The sequence below is a fragment of the Stenella coeruleoalba genome (genome assembly GCF_951394435.1).
Source record: "Stenella coeruleoalba genome assembly, chromosome: 1".
Lineage (NCBI taxonomy): Eukaryota > Metazoa > Chordata > Mammalia > Artiodactyla > Delphinidae > Stenella > Stenella coeruleoalba.
The window spans coordinates 18,460,502-18,475,790 of record NC_137169.1 but is presented as its reverse complement, the minus strand read 5'-3'; the positions used below and the strand labels follow the sequence as shown (position 1 = coordinate 18,475,790).

Genomic DNA, 15,289 nt, shown 5'->3' with positions numbered 1-15,289 from the left:
ATAATAGGTAATCGATAAATGTTTTAATAAACCAAGTGTCCAAAGCATCTTGGAAAATATAAACGTAGAAAAACAATGTCTCTCCTAAAGAGCACAACAGATTATCAAATCAATTGCTATGGATGCGGATTGATGCAAAAATAATGCTTTTTTGTCGTTTTGTAAAATAAAAGTTAATTTAAACAGTTCTTGAGCCCCTGCTATCTGCTTGGCAATGTGCTACATGCCAGAAGCATTCTAATAGATGGAGAAACACTGCAATACATGAACAATGCACACTCAGGAAGCCGTTAGCAACAAAGACAGCGTAGATGACAATGGAGACTAAGATGTGAGGTTTGCGTCCCATTTTGGTAGGGAACAGCCTTTAATGGGGAGAAAACCCCGTGGATGGGTGAAGGAAACAACCAAGAAAGGTGTACGCGAGGGGCGACCTGGGCAAAGGCGCTCAGGGAGTGAGTCCACCGCGTGCAGAAAGCACTGGGGAGGCAGGCCTATCTCTGCAAGGACACACACCTCCTTCCCTTTCACACTAACACGAGAGGCCGTAAATTCTTCTCTTGCCGATGTGAGATCTGATAAAAGCCAGGTTATAACATGGACCAGACAGGGGAAAGCCTGTCCCTCCGGATTATAATATTTAAAACTCAGTATAGTTTGTAAAAACTGTACAGTGTGGTGTACAGGTTAAAACATCTGCTTCCTGACTTGCGGGGGGGCGGTCAGGAGGGGAGAACGCGGTGCACGGGAGAAAAGGGCGGCAAAATAAAGCACTTAAGAAAGAAAGAGCGGGCTAGCGGGAGAAGGGGAGGCAGCTCAAGAAGCCAATGAATGAGATCTAGGCTGCAGCACGTACTCCCGCCGCCCGCATGCGCAGGCGCACGCCGCGTGATCTCGCGGGAAAGAACCATTGCAGGTCCCGGCGTTGCACTCAGGTAGGAGGTGGGGGGAGGCGGGAGTGAACTCTCGCGAGAAGAGGCGGTTGCTGTAGCGGAGCTATCTGGCTGTGCGTCTCGAGGATCTGGCGCCGGAGCTGCGGACGGTTTGCTGAGCCCGTTAGTGTCCTTGCTGAGACCCACGCCGCCGTCATGTCCCGGTACCTGCGTCCCCCCAACACGTCTCTCTTCGTAAGAAACGTGGCGGACGATACCAGGTATGTACAGGGGAGGCACTCCGGGCCCAAGAGGGGAGGCCGCGGGCGCTCTGAGAGGACCGGTGTGGCGGCGGCGGCGCGCTGGGCCTGCGCCGGGGGAGGGGAAGGGGTGAAGATGGCGGGTCCCGCGCCGGCTTTCTGGCCCGAACTAGGCCGCGCAGCCGGCATAACCGCCGCGTGGGAGCGAGGGCGGCGCCGCTGGTCCTCCCGGGCAGCCGCGGGAGAGCGGGCCGCGTGGCGGCGTTTCGGTCCCCTCCCCCTCCGCAGATGGGGGCCCCTTCCTTCCCGCTTCCTCTCCGGGCGTTCAGCCTCTGCCTCCACCGAACATCAGCTCCCCCCATTGATTTGAAGTTCACGTTCTTTGGGGTGCACGCCCCCTTGGCCCAGAATTTTTTTTTTTTCTAGTTAAAAAAAAAACTGCTCTGCAGTAAAATAACGGATCGGGGGAGGGGAGTGTGGCGAAGCATTTGTTACCCTTTTTGTTGTGTTTTATTTGCGATTTTTTTTTTTTGGTGTTGTAGATGTTTGGATAAAGGGAATGTTGAGATTAAAGATATAAAATTCTTCCACTTAAATGGTACGAACTAGTTCTTCCCATTTCCGGGAAATACTGGCCACCCTTTGAAAACGGAGGTTTAGGAAGCCTCTACCATTAGGACGTTGATAGCTAAATTGGATTAACCTGGACCGTCCCTTTGTTCTCGCCAGTTCCCTTAATTGCTTGGAGTTGCCGTCAGACTTTTTTGAAGAGATCTTATCACAAGATGAGATTTACTGTTTAACAAATAATCACTCTACACACACAAATCAAAAAAAAATTAGGTAGCCTCGTATGATTTATATTTTTCTGTCTTTAAGTAGGGCAAGTAAGCAATAGTACTTACTGTAGCGTCTAGGAAACTTTCCCCTTTATGTCATATTGACATTTATTGAGGAATTATATATATTTGTGACTTTTATTTTTCAAAGCGTATCTACTATTAAGTGTGTAACCCTGTCGCTAAAATTTGGAGGTAAAATAAGTGCTTTGTATTTTTCAGAATACTAGAGTTGCTTTGATACTGTTTAAAAAAAACATAGCAGTAGTTAAGTACAACTTAATGCTACTATACTATTTATGAAAAATGAAGGCTGTGGATAAAAGCAATAGAGATAAGTTGTAGTCAAGTTTCCTTAAATGTCTTTTCCTGTTGTTAAGGTTTCATTATAAACTGCGTTATTATCTTTCAGAATCTTGCATTCTGGCTTTTCTTTTTCAAAAAGACATTGTTGTATATTCTTACCGTTGGCTCTTGATGTTGAGATTTAGAAAGCTTGTTTGTTTCAGGTCACCCAGGAACATAGCACAGTCTCTTTCATTAATTGAGATATTACGGAAAGAAACCTATTTCTTACAAAGTAACTTTTAAAGGAGTGGACTTAAAAATTTGGCCTCTTTTTATGATGTTTTAGGTCTGAAGATTTACGACGCGAATTCGGTCGTTATGGTCCTATAGTTGATGTGTATGTTCCACTTGATTTCTACACTCGCCGTCCAAGAGGATTTGCATATGTTCAATATCCTTTCTTCAGATGGCTGATTAGTGAGGGGTGTTGAAGTTTGAAATTCAAGTTTTTGTAAGAGGTAACATCTAAAAAGTAGTTGTTTTTTTTTGTCTTCTAATAAATGTTTTGTCTTCAATTTTTTCTAAGTTAATTCTGACTCACACATTGCTCTTACTATTTCTTAAAGTTGATCCAAAAACAGTAAAATATTTAAATTCCCATTCATGCTGCTGAAACTCAAATCAGTGATTATGTGATTTAAATCTGAATACACTCTGGTTGCTACCACCTTTAATGTAACTCAAAAGTTAATATGTTCTTGTGCTTAGCAATTAAAGTTTGGTATTCTTGTTTGTTAACTTGAATCACTTGATCAAAAACAAATTGTATAACAATGAGGTAAACTTCTTTAATATTGTCCCCTAATTTGCTGTCCTCTGTTGTTACCTCAGAGAATGTAAAGCTGTACAGTTATGGCGACCCCAAAGAGAAAGCATGAAAGAACCTTTAGAGTAGAGTTCAACACTTAAGGCAAGTAGACAAGCCAAAGACCTCTTAAGGATCAGGCTTGAAGAGAAGGGAGAGTTTGGGAAAAGAAAATATAAAGAAAAGCTGGAAGAAGGACAAGCCTAATGGGAGACAAAGCCTCGCTTTATCTACAAAAGGGGGAAAAGGTTGTTTTTCAAAGTTAAAGATAAAGCCATCTGTCATATTTGGCCAAGCATCTCATGACAAGTCCTTCTGACAAGCACTTAAAGAGTTAAAGGTCAAGATGAAGTTGAATGATGGCCAAGATTAAAGGAGTCATACCTGATGTATCCTACAGAATAACTATTTTCCTTTTTTTTTTTCTCCTCATGTTTTGTAAGCAGTTAATTTTCAAAATTATTCTGGTTTGGTCTAGTGACAAAACCTGTAACTTGATTTACATGGGCCTTTTTGATGTTGTGATGTGGTCTTGTATAAATGCACTCTCTCTTAGCTTGTGAAGTTAAAGTGTACCAGGATGTAATGTTGTTAAGCTTAAACTCAGCATATTTCTGTTTTGGACCAAGTGGTCCGGTGCCATAGCGTAGCAGGCAGTGCTCTTTGGAGTAGCATGAAGTTCTGGAGTCAGGCCGACTCCATAGAGCCACGCTTAGAGGGCACACAGGTGCATGCACTGGGGACTACTTAGAAATGGCTCTGGTGGTTTTCTAAGGTCAGATCCACTAGAGATACTGTCTGTTTATAGATTTTTTAAAAGGGCTGTTAGGGGCATGCACATAGTCCTAACATCTGAAACTTAGCTCTGTGAAACCTGCTGGCCCTGACTGCTTTAGCACATGTGATCAGTTGGCCCAGAATGGGTTGCAGAAGGCCTTATCTTTGGTATGGGTACGTAATCAGGATCTATGGGAAATTGTTCCTTGGCCCAGAGTTTCAGGTGACATTACTTCCTTCAGTGAGATCATCTCCTTGTGGCAACAAAGGTTTGGGCTGTGGACTTCAGGCTAGGAAAAATTCTTACTGCTTAAATTCAGTGGATCTCTTGAAACTTAGCAGAGTTCTAATGAGACTTAGGCGAAATGCCAAAAGCTGCTACTCCTGCAGGCCCAGTGATCAAGGACAGTTGTGGGAATTGGTTGCAAAGCTCTGTTACAGAGAGGATAAGAGGTATATCTGGCTTGGTTTAAAAAAAAAAAGTAATGGTACATTCTGGCTTACAATGTGTTGGCCTGATTTTACCTGGTTTGGGGGTGGCCTGGGAACCAGGATCAGCAGTTTGAAGAGTATGTGATACTTGAGCCAGGAAAGAGTTAACCAAAGGAGTCTCAAGGTGAATTATAGCTATTTTTATACACAAAGTCTGTCTGTGGTCTTCAAGTAGTTAAAAAGAAATAGGTATCAGGATTTCGCAAAGACCCTGAGTACAGATTTCTCCGTAACTGGCATCAGAATGATATTTGACTGTCCCTGCTGTGGTCCTCTTTTCTATCTGACCCCATTCCCAGCTAGCTTTCTCTTAACAGGTCTGGTAGAACCTTGCCATGGTTCATCCAATCCCGGATTCTGTTTTTGAGGGTAGCCCCAGAGGATGATAGGCTCTCATAAATAATTTTTATACTTCTTGGTCTGAATCCTTTAAGAAGTTATTCTGTCTCTCAAAGTATCAAAGTAGTATACCCTTTAAATGAACTTGTTCTTTTCAGTTATTTTAGAGCCCAACTGCATTAACCTGGAGGGGTGGTTGATTATAGCGTTCAAGGTTCTAAACTCCCCGTCAACCTTTTTCTTTTCATGATGAAAACTTCGTGATTTAGGACTTGAGAAAAGCTCTCGTTCACTACACATAATAGCCTCAGAGAGAGAGAACTGGGACCCTGTTGTGTTCTTTAAGTCCTTCCAGAACAAAAAATAGGAAATCTAGTGAGGCAGACCTTTTAGTCTCTGGAGTAAAAGAATATTAATATCAGTCTTGAAGAGAGTATATCGCTTCAGGGATTTTTTTAATCAGCACTCAAGATCTGCACTCCTCTCAAATTTAAGAAATAGAAATGGACAAGTTAGAATAGTGAATTTTAGTACAGAATGAAAATCCACAGCCAAACCTAGCCTAGCTCCCCTTCAGAAGCTTTTATATCAAACACTGCTCTGAATATGTGCTTGGCTTCTGTTAGAATGGTGGTTTTAGGAAAGGAACTAAATTTGGTCAGAATAACTTTGTTTGGGGAGAACAAGGCAACAGCCTCTCAGATCAAAAATGGGTACCAGCGGTTCCTGCTTTAGGCTTATAAATACTATCTTGAAATTTCTCAAATTGAAAACCAGTCCCAAACGCACTTCACTTCGGGAAGCTTTATGTTCGGTGTCATGGTTAGGGCTTTCCAGTCCAGGAATCTTTAGAAATGGTCTGTTATTTCTTGGCAGCATGCTTTTATGGTCTGTGCATGGATATAATATGTCTTAAGTATTGCTTGACACTCTCTTGATATCTACAAGTGGCTGGTGTACCAGTCTTCCCAGTAAGGTATAATAAGGAAGACAGCTAAGTGAAATAATAATGTTAGATATGTCTGAGAAAAATAGGAAGATTAATTTGAGGTTGATGCTTTCGTTTCTTGTAAGGTATATTCCGCTTGCTTACACAAGAACTATTGGCATTTTCTTTTTTTCATTTGAAACAAAAATAGAAAAACAGTTTTGGTTTTATTTTAAGCAATTTTTGCTTTAGCATACAAAATAAAATTGACATTTGTTTTTCTTTTTTGTCTTGTTTTGTAAAATTCTTAAAACTCAGGAAAATCTTCTGATGGGATTACTTGGTAGTTCAGCTGTAACAGGCCTTATTTCAGTAATAACTTCATAATATGTATTCATAAGTGTTTTCAAACTCATGCCTTACGGAGTCACAAGTGCTTTAATACTCTAAAGTGTTTATAGCTGAATCAACCAACCAGTTAGTGGGGTCTGGTTGATTTTCTAGAATAATATCGAGAGACTGTGAATTGTTCCAGACTTACCAACTGAACTTTCATTCATTATCAAAGTTTGCAAAACTTCCCAAGCCCCTTAACATTTAGCACATTTGAGGATGTTCGTGATGCAGAAGATGCTTTACATAATTTGGACAGAAAATGGATTTGTGGACGCCAAATTGAAATACAGTTTGCACAGGGGGATCGAAAGAGTAAGTACCTTTATGCCTATATGTAAAATGCATCATTTCTTTTTTTTTCTGCATATATATATATATTTTTTTTACTTGGATTATAATTGCTTTACAAAGGTGTGTTGGTTTCTGCTGTATAACAGAGTGAATCAGCTATGTGTATGCATCTATCCCCTCCCTCTTGGGCCTCCCCCACCACCACCACCCCCATCCTACCCATCTAGGTCATCACAGAGCATTGAGCTGAGCTACCTGTGCTATACCACAGGTTCCCACTAGAGATGTGGATGGACCTAGAGTCTGTCATACAGAGTAAAGTAAGTCAGAAAGAGAAACACATGTATGTGGAACCTAGAAAAATCGTACAGATGAACCTGTTTGCAGGGCAGGAATAGAGATGCAAACGTAGAGAATGGTCGTGTGGACACGAGGGGAAAGGGTGGAGGGTGGGATGAATTGGGAGGTTAGGTTTGACATAAATACAGATTTTTTTAATTTTATTTTTTAATTTTATTTTTTCAGCCGATTTATTTATTTTTGGCTGCTTTGGGTCTTTGTTGCTGCGCGTGGGCTTTCTCTAGTTGCGGTGAGCAGGGGCTACTCTTTGTTGCAGTGCGTGGGTTTCTCATTGCGGTGGCTTCTCTTGCGGAGCACGGGCTCTGGGCACACCGGCTTCAGTAGTTGTGGCACGCGGAAATACATCATATTTATACAAATTGTTCTGAGAGTGCTTCTTGGAAGTATTGTGCAATATGTCTCTCTGTTCAAAACCCAGAAAGATAGTTTTTGGGAAGATAGAGTATCTTGAATACTTTGCAGAATTTCAGGGCAGACAAACGACTTAGAATGCAGCGATCAGAATGCCTGAGATATGTTTGGACTCTTTAAGAAGGTAGATCAGTACCATCAGCTGTGGCATGTTTAATATACTAAGAGTGGAATTGAAAAGAATAAACTTTGGAAAGTTTTGGTTCTCTTGAGCCATTTCCCTTCTGCATAAAGATCATCAAGGTGTAATTGGGTAATTATGTAGGTGCCTGGCTGTAGAAATGAACAGATAGACTGGGAAAGACTATATAGATTAAATTTAGAAAAGATTTTCTATTAGTACTTGGTTTTTATTAATAATGCAGGCATACACCAGGTGTTGGCTGCATGCTAATGAGGCATAAGTACAGGCTTTGGGGTCAGATACACCTGGGTTTGAATTCTGGCTCAACTGTTATGTTTCCTTAGGCAAGATATTAAAAGATAGAGATTAAAATAACTGCTGGAAGAAAAAAAGAGCTGCTAAAGAGAGAGGGAGTACTTAGGTAGACACAAGCTGTTGGTGATTCTCTAGTTCTTGGGTTGAATGATAGGTTCCTGGGTAGTCAGTGTTATTTATACATTCATACACATATGCATAAAGTATCTGCTTCATAGGATTGAATGAGATAACATAAGGATTGAGGACTGTCCGGGGTGTGGGTGTGTCTAAGGCATTCGACAAGTGTTAGTTTTCTTCTGCTTTTCTTTGTCACGGTTTCTCAGAACTGTATGACTATATATTATTGCGTTTTGGCACTACATATCATTCGTAGGCCACCATTAAGTATTTTGTTATTGTTAATTTTGTTCCTACTGAATGGAAACCATGGTAGGATAATTCCAAATTAGCATATGGTTCAAAAGTCATTTGTATTTTAATTTGGAATTTTAAAAATACTTTCATGGTATATTTTCCTAATGTCCAAGTAGTTGGCATATTTTTGGACAACAAACTAGATGTGAGAGGTCTTTGAAAAAAACAAAATAGTTGGGGAGATATTTGAGGGTATCATTTTTAACATAAAACAGTCTTCTGATAGACTTGCTTGAAAGTAAATACCTTTTCCAAGATTAACATTCACAAGTAGCCACAGATTTGGAAACATAAAGGAAGGAGATGCAGGAATTTTTCCTATAATTTGGAGGCTTAAATACTACGTTTTTAATGTTTGTAAATATTTCTGTTCTATGTATTTCATAGCTCCAAATCAGATGAAAGCCAAGGAAGGGAGGAATGTGTATAGTTCTTCACGCTATGATGACTATGACAGATATAGACGTTCTAGAAGCCGAAGTTATGAAAGAAGGAGATCAAGAAGTCGTTCCTTTGATTACAACTATAGAAGATCTTATAGCCCTAGAAAGTAAGTGATGTGTACCACAGAAAAGATTTAGTTTGTTGGCCTTTAATTTTTTAAAATCTTCTTGTATACTTTTAATTATGTATATTGTATGCTTCATTGAGACTAAAAATATTTTTAGTGCTTTATTTTAAAAGTTTTATGGTTCATTTTTTTAATTAGAAACCTGTAAATAGACATGTGTCACTGTTTGCTTTTTCTGATGTACTTTTTAGCAGTAGACCGACTGGAAGACCACGGCGTAGCAGAAGCCATTCCGACAATGATAGGTAAATAACTTTGCTTTGAAAAAGACTATACATATCAATTTCAGAGTGAACTTTTGCTCTAAAAATAACAAATTTGATTAATATAGAATCTAATTTTTACTCTAATTGTATCTCTCCTCTGTTTTGAAAGATTCAAACACCGAAATCGATCTTTTTCAAGATCTAAATCCAATTCAAGATCACGGTCCAAGTCCCAGCCCAAGAAAGAAATGAAGGCTAAATCACGTTCTAGGTCTGCATCTCACACCAAAACTAGAGGCACCTCTAAAACAGATTCCAAAACACATTATAAGTCTGGCTCAAGATATGAAAAGGAATCAAGGAAAAAAGAACCACCTAGATCCAAATCTCAGTCAAGATCACAGTCTAGGTCTAGGTCAAAATCTAGATCAAGGTCTTGGACTAGTCCTAAGTCCAGTGGCCACTGATAGTATAAACCATGATATTTTTAGGCATGTATCATTCATTTACTCTCATAGTTTGGTTTACTTAAATTATCAGGAATACAATGTTGCAATGATGCTTAAAAAAACACTTGTCAGTTTTCCCTGTACCAGGCAATGGTTATTATTAAAATGATATGCTGTTGAGAAGCCACTCTTAAGAGTCCAGTTTGTTTAATGTTATGGGCAGCTACCAATTTGTGGTGTCTCTGTATATTTTTGTAAAGATTCTCATTTTTTAATGCTTGAGGTATTGGTGAAAAGATGTTGGTTGACCATAATTTGCAACATTGTCTTATTAAAAATAAACTTTCATATCCATATTTGGTAGAACTGTTAACCTAGAAATGTAGCTTGCTAATCAGGTAGAATGATACAAAAGTGAAGTTGTAGCCACCGTACAACACTGACCCGACTAGACACATTTAGGTTCAGGGTGGACCTTTTTGTCTTGTCAAGGTGTCGAGACCCACGATGATAATTTATGGCACAGTGTGGAATAGTTCTTTTGTTAACCCCACTGTCTCGGGGAATGACGCCAACTGGGTTAAGTAGCATTTTCAGGGAGATGGCGTTTTTGATTGAAACACGGAGCCTTCACTTTTCTGGTTTCTGTGAAGATTTGGAACCATACAAACATCGGAAAAACCCACCTTAAAATTTGGGCAGGTTGATGATGGCAGAAATAATTTTAAGGGGAAAAGAATGCTCTTATGCAGTTACTCTAAACTTTAAGGAGCATTGTTGACCATAATATTGCTTAGTTTTCTCACTGCTGTTAAAAGCAAGTAAAGTGTTTTCAAAGTAGGTTTTGTTTGTGTGTGCGCATAGTGTAAAAGGACTGAATTTTGATACTTAAAGCACTTGGTGTGTGCATTTGTATCAAAATTTGCCCATATCTTTATGAAGGAGGCTTGTTCTTCACGCCTCAGTTTATTTAATGTGAGGCAAGTAAAAAGACAACACTCCCATTCTACGTGATTCTGTGGTGCCATGAGATTTTAAATAATTCTGGAAAAAACTAATTTTAAGGAAGTCACATCTCTTGAGGTTTTGCCTGATTATCCATGTAGTACCTGATGAAAATAATACCCTAACTCTTTATAATTTCTAACATCTCTCTGCGAGACCATTTGGGGGCAATAAAAAGTGACTTGACGTGTCCAATCTCATTTCAGAATAAAAGCTGGCATCCTTAAAATTTTTAGATTGCTTGCTTACAGGCATAATAAGTAAGAAATATTTTAGGGAAACCATTCCTTTTAGAGGATTACTTTTTTCAATTTTGGTTTTAGTAATCTAGGCCTTGCCTGTAAAGAACAAAAGGTGGTTTTTAAATACTGTTTGTGGAATGTGTTTAAAGGATTGATTCTAGAACCTTTGTATATTTGATAGTATTTCTAACTTTCATTTCTTTACTGTTTGCAGTTAATGTTCATGTTCTGCTATGCAATCATTTATATGCACGTTTCTTTAATTTTTTTAGATTTTCCTGGATGTATAGTTTAAACAACAAAAAGTCTATTTAAAACTGTAGCAGTAGTTTGCAGTTCTAGCAAAGAGGAAAGTTGTGGGGTTAAACTTTGTATTTTCTTTCTTATAGAAGCTTCTAAAAAGGTATTTTTATATGTTCTTTTTAACAAATATTGTGTACAACCTTTAAAACATCAATGTTTGGATCAAAACAAGACCCAGCTTATTTTCTGCTTGCTGTAAATTAAGCAAACATGCTATAATAAAAACAAAATGAAGGAAATAATGATTAACTGGAATTATTATAGTTTTGAATGAGATTATACAATAACAACGGATTTAGGAATATTTTAAATCAGTGTTGCACTAGGCACAGGTTTTACTTTGGAAATGATAGAACCTGCCAGAAAGGTACATCTTTTACGTAGTACTTAAAAATTCCTTATGTAATGTCAGAGTTGTTTCATTATTGCTTATTAAACCCCTTGGGTTAAATAACAGAGGTTATTGGTAGTGTTAAGATACGCATTAAAATGAAATTTGAGTTAGCTAATTTTAAGTTTATATTTTCATTATTAGATGGACCAATAATTCTACTCTTCCCCATCCTAAACAAGATGGATTGGGCCTTATGTTTATGGCGTGATTTGAAATATTTTTGCATTGAATGTTCGTGAGCACTTAATATTAAGTGATAATCACTGTGGGGAACTGGTTTAGGTGTTTTGTGGTTTGAGTTCAAGCTGCTTTATAATGACAAGTATAGCTGATATTTATTGAGTATTTATGATGTGCCAGACACTGTTCTGAAAGCTTTATGTGTTAACTCATTTACTCATCACGAGACCCTATGAGAAAGATACTTTTATTTTCTCGTGTAACAGATGATAAGGAAATGGAGGCACAAAGAAAAAGCAGTAAAAGGCAGATCCAGGATTTGAGCTCAGCCGGATCCTTAGATGGTTTTTTTTTTAAATGGACTGTAATTAGAGTAGATTGGGGAAATAGCCCGTTTAATTTTTCTGTCTGTATAGAATTAGAAGTAGTGGTTTCGTTTTTATTTTTTACTTGTGTCACTTATTTTTAGACTCATGCTGTTTTCTTGAGAACCTTATATGTTATTTCTAAAGTGACATACCTAAATAACATAGCTTCAAAGGGACTATTTTATAGTTGAACCCATGATAGATAGGATCCTACTGATACTTAAGGATCCTTATACAGGGCTTTAATATTGGGTTACATAGTTGAGTTCCATAATTATTGAGTATCTACTGTGTGTCTGGCACGGCTCAGTATTGGAGTAGAACATATCAAGACTCAAGTGAGAGCTGACACTTCACCTCTCTTTTTGCTTAAGATCTCTGCATTTTTTTTTTTTTGAAGCCAAGTAAGCAAGAAGAATAATGACAGATAATGCTTCAGTGAGAAAGGAAAGGTGCTACATAGAGTATGAGCTGTTAAGTTACAACCCAGGGAAAAGACCTGGGAACTATTATACTATTCTCTTGAAAATTTGGCCCTGTAAGCTGCTACATCCAGTTCAACTAACAAAATCCTGTATACCACAGAGAAGAATAAAGAAAACCAAACTGACAAACATCCTTCTTTTATTTAAGACCAAACTGCAGCTGGAATACCCAGTACAGTTCTGCTTACTACACTTCAAGAAAGATCTGAGAAAGCGGAAAAAGAACCAAAGAAGGGCAGTTCAAGCGACCAAAGGGTGGGTGGAAGGTGCTGCAGTATGAATACTGTACGAATATTTTGACTCTGGTCTGAAAAGATAAAAGAATGTTATCGAAACTACATGGAATAATTGAAGTCCCTTCAAGTTTGAAAGTAAGCCTTTTAGGACAAATAAAAGGAAATTCAACTTTGTACTTGTGGAAACTAATCCCTAAATCTGAATAGGTTTATATTGATTCATGGGTAACAGGTCCATGTTAAATTGGAAACTAGGATGTTTGAATATCAAGGAAGACAGCCATAGTCTCTTACAGTGCCTCTATTGGTCTGTCTCAAACTGAATTGGGTGAGAAAAGGTATGGTCCAATATAAACTTGCTTATCTCTTAAAGTCAGTTCTGTTTTTGCTATTGGCAAATCTTGCCTTTGTTTATTCCAGTGCCAGTGTTTTCTGCTTAATGGTTTGCTTTGTTGGCATCTGAGTTTCCTTACTTGTATGCCACATGCGGTTTACATCTTCCTTAAACACTCTCCCACATAAATTCCAATTATACTTGACATCCAGCTAAGAGGGTCCATCTCTTCTCACCTCTTTCCTAGTCAGTATATTCAGCAAACATTTACTGAGCCCTTACTGTGGGCAAAAATTGTACTGGGTAATTGGGGAGAAAAATAGATAAAATTCACTTATTCAATAAATGTCTACTGAGCACAATCTAGTGAATCATTACAGTGTGGCCTCACTGTTTTGTTTGAGGTGTATTATTCATAACTATTTTACACCATTTATATCCTATGTAATTATAAAACCCAATATACTATCAAATATAAGTAATTTTGTGGTTATTTGCCATTTAAAAGTATCCAGTATTTGTTTTCATCCCATTAATACAAATAATGAAAAAATGATATGTTTTAATCTGTAATAAACTGATTTATTGTGCAGTGACTGTAATATACTAGAGTTATATATAATTGTTAACTCTGCCTCCTCAAACACGTTAGGAAACAATCCCCAAAAATATTTAACTTTGCATCAGATGTAAAGGAGACTCTGGGTGCTATAATTAGATTATTTTGAGGCAGATAGCTGTTATTCCCAACTGATTTAGTATGTTCTGTAATTGAGAAAATGTTCACCAAATATACTTTCTAGCGATTTACATGTACATTTTATAGGGGACATGTTCTGTGTATAGTGAATAAATAACTTTTATAGTATCACAAAATGTTTTGGATTCCTTAGTTCCTTATTAGGATATGAAGTTTATCTATACATTGATTTCATCACTTGCATATTTGGTTTTTGTCTTTATTTCTGCCACATTTAAAACTTTGTGTAAAGTTACTCATCTAAAAATACAGACGTGTTTAAGCCTTTAATTTATAAAGATTTTGAAAATATAGCAGAATATACCTAAGGGAGATATGAAACGGAGGTATTTTTACCCGTTTTAATTTTTCAAACTTGCCCGAGATCACACAGCAAGTAAGTGGCAGATACTAGATAAGTGTCCAAGGTTTTTCATTTGGTTCATCTTTTTTTTTCTTTTTTACAAATGGGGAAATTTTATAACAATACAATTAATATAATGGAATCTAGAGTTCACTTAGAGGGAAGATTTAATAGATTTATGAAAATTATTTAATTACAAAAAGTATTTGTAACCTTCTTGGATGGAAAAGGGGTTAAATGTAATCTAAGATCTCAACAGCTGTTGACTCACTTTCCAGCCTGGCTTTCCAAATTTCAATCTCGTGTTGCATTTTGACCATATTCCTGTTTACAAAATCCTGAGATAATTTTGAAGGGGAGGCTGTGACAGGAATAAAGTAAGTGTTCAACTAGGCGGTCTATCAGAGCTTTTAGGAGTCCCAGGAGTGAATTGTCCTCACTGATGAAAGAAGTCAGCAACCTTTCCATCTTCAACTACTGACATCTATAAGACATAGCTAGCTGCTATGGAAAAGGATCTTTTTTGGGGGGGTTTCCCTTTGTCCCTTCCTCCAGCAGTGTCAGTTACGTTTATTGTGTTGCTTCTATGTATTCCTAACAGTTGTTTCACCCTTATGTTAAAGATGGGGGATTCCTTTTTTATTTGGAGTACAAAGCAAGGCATGTAAATTCATTTTGTTGATAATTGACAGAGTAGTTTGTAAAGAAGTAAAAGGCCTTTGTGTCGTTTGTTGTAGAGCACATCTCTGAATGCTAGATAATTAAATAAACTGGTCTAGGATCCAAAAAATCTTGGATTTTTTTTTTTTTTTTTTAGGTTTAGTTCTGCCTGACAGATTTGTGGCTCAGTAGGCTTTCCTCATTTGTGTAAGAGGTTTGAGATGTACTCTATCCCACTTGGTTTACGAAGTAATTGCCTATGAGACAATTAAACACTAGAAAACTAGTGTTTTCCTTCAGTTATTTTCCACCTTGTGCTTCTGGGATGAAGAGAATTTACCAGAACTGAAGTGTAAAGATAGGTTATGGGCTCAAGATTCCATTGTACTATATACGCTGCCATCAAAAAGGTATGACAAGTTTAAATTGTAACACTGACAAGGCTCATGCTATGGCTGACTGCAGCCCTACAGGGTAGATGAGCTCTAACAACTTTTTGGTTCTTACAAGTACGATTTGAGAAATTCGTGTCAACCATACTTCCTGTACGCTAACCATAACTTTATTAGTACCTTTCTAAGGTATGAGATATAAAATACGATTATTAACTTTTTAAGTTAACCGTAGCTATTAAAAATTTTTGTAGTTAAAGCCAATGTGCTCGTAATTCTCTGAACACTTTTACCACTGGAGTCAGTCCCAAACCAGAAATCTAGTATATACTGTATTTACATGTATACATCAAAACCTAACATAAAGATGCTTGGGATGAAAATTGT

The 15,289-nt window shown here is 37.8% G+C and overlaps 1 protein-coding gene across 6 annotated transcripts; it reads left to right on the top strand.

Moving 5' to 3' along the window:
- The first annotated feature begins 947 nt into the window (after nucleotides 1–947).
- SRSF10 (serine and arginine rich splicing factor 10) lies at nucleotides 948–14,727 on the top strand. 6 transcript variants are annotated; one of them, XM_079943231.1, is made up of 6 exons: nucleotides 948–1,153; nucleotides 2,606–2,712; nucleotides 6,267–6,368; nucleotides 8,362–8,524; nucleotides 8,740–8,790; nucleotides 12,326–14,727. In XM_079943231.1, exons 1-6 carry the CDS (start codon nucleotides 1,089–1,091, stop codon nucleotides 12,384–12,386), a joined length of 549 nt encoding a protein of 182 aa, XP_079799357.1. In that variant the 5' UTR covers nucleotides 948–1,088; the 3' UTR covers nucleotides 12,387–14,727. The 6 variants fall into 6 exon arrangements, with proteins under 6 accessions (XP_079799357.1, XP_079799356.1, XP_079799354.1 ...); XM_079943230.1 differs by having other exon boundaries at nucleotides 8,737–8,790; nucleotides 12,326–14,650; XM_079943228.1 differs by lacking the exon at nucleotides 12,326–14,727 and adding an exon at nucleotides 8,921–10,992.
- Nucleotides 14,728–15,289: the final 562 nt, after the last annotated feature.

Excerpts from the sequence above, each read along its gene's own strand:
- SRSF10 (XM_079943227.1), top strand. The coding sequence starts at position 1,089 with ATGTCCCGGTACCTGCGTCCCCCCAACACGTCTCTCTTCGTAAGAAAC. Across the intron at positions 1,154-2,605 it reads AACGTGGCGGACGATACCAG|GTCTGAAGATTTACGACGCG; the intron begins GTATGTACAGGG and ends ATGATGTTTTAG. Across the intron at positions 8,525-8,736 it reads AGATCTTATAGCCCTAGAAA|CAGTAGACCGACTGGAAGAC; the intron begins GTAAGTGATGTG and ends TGTACTTTTTAG.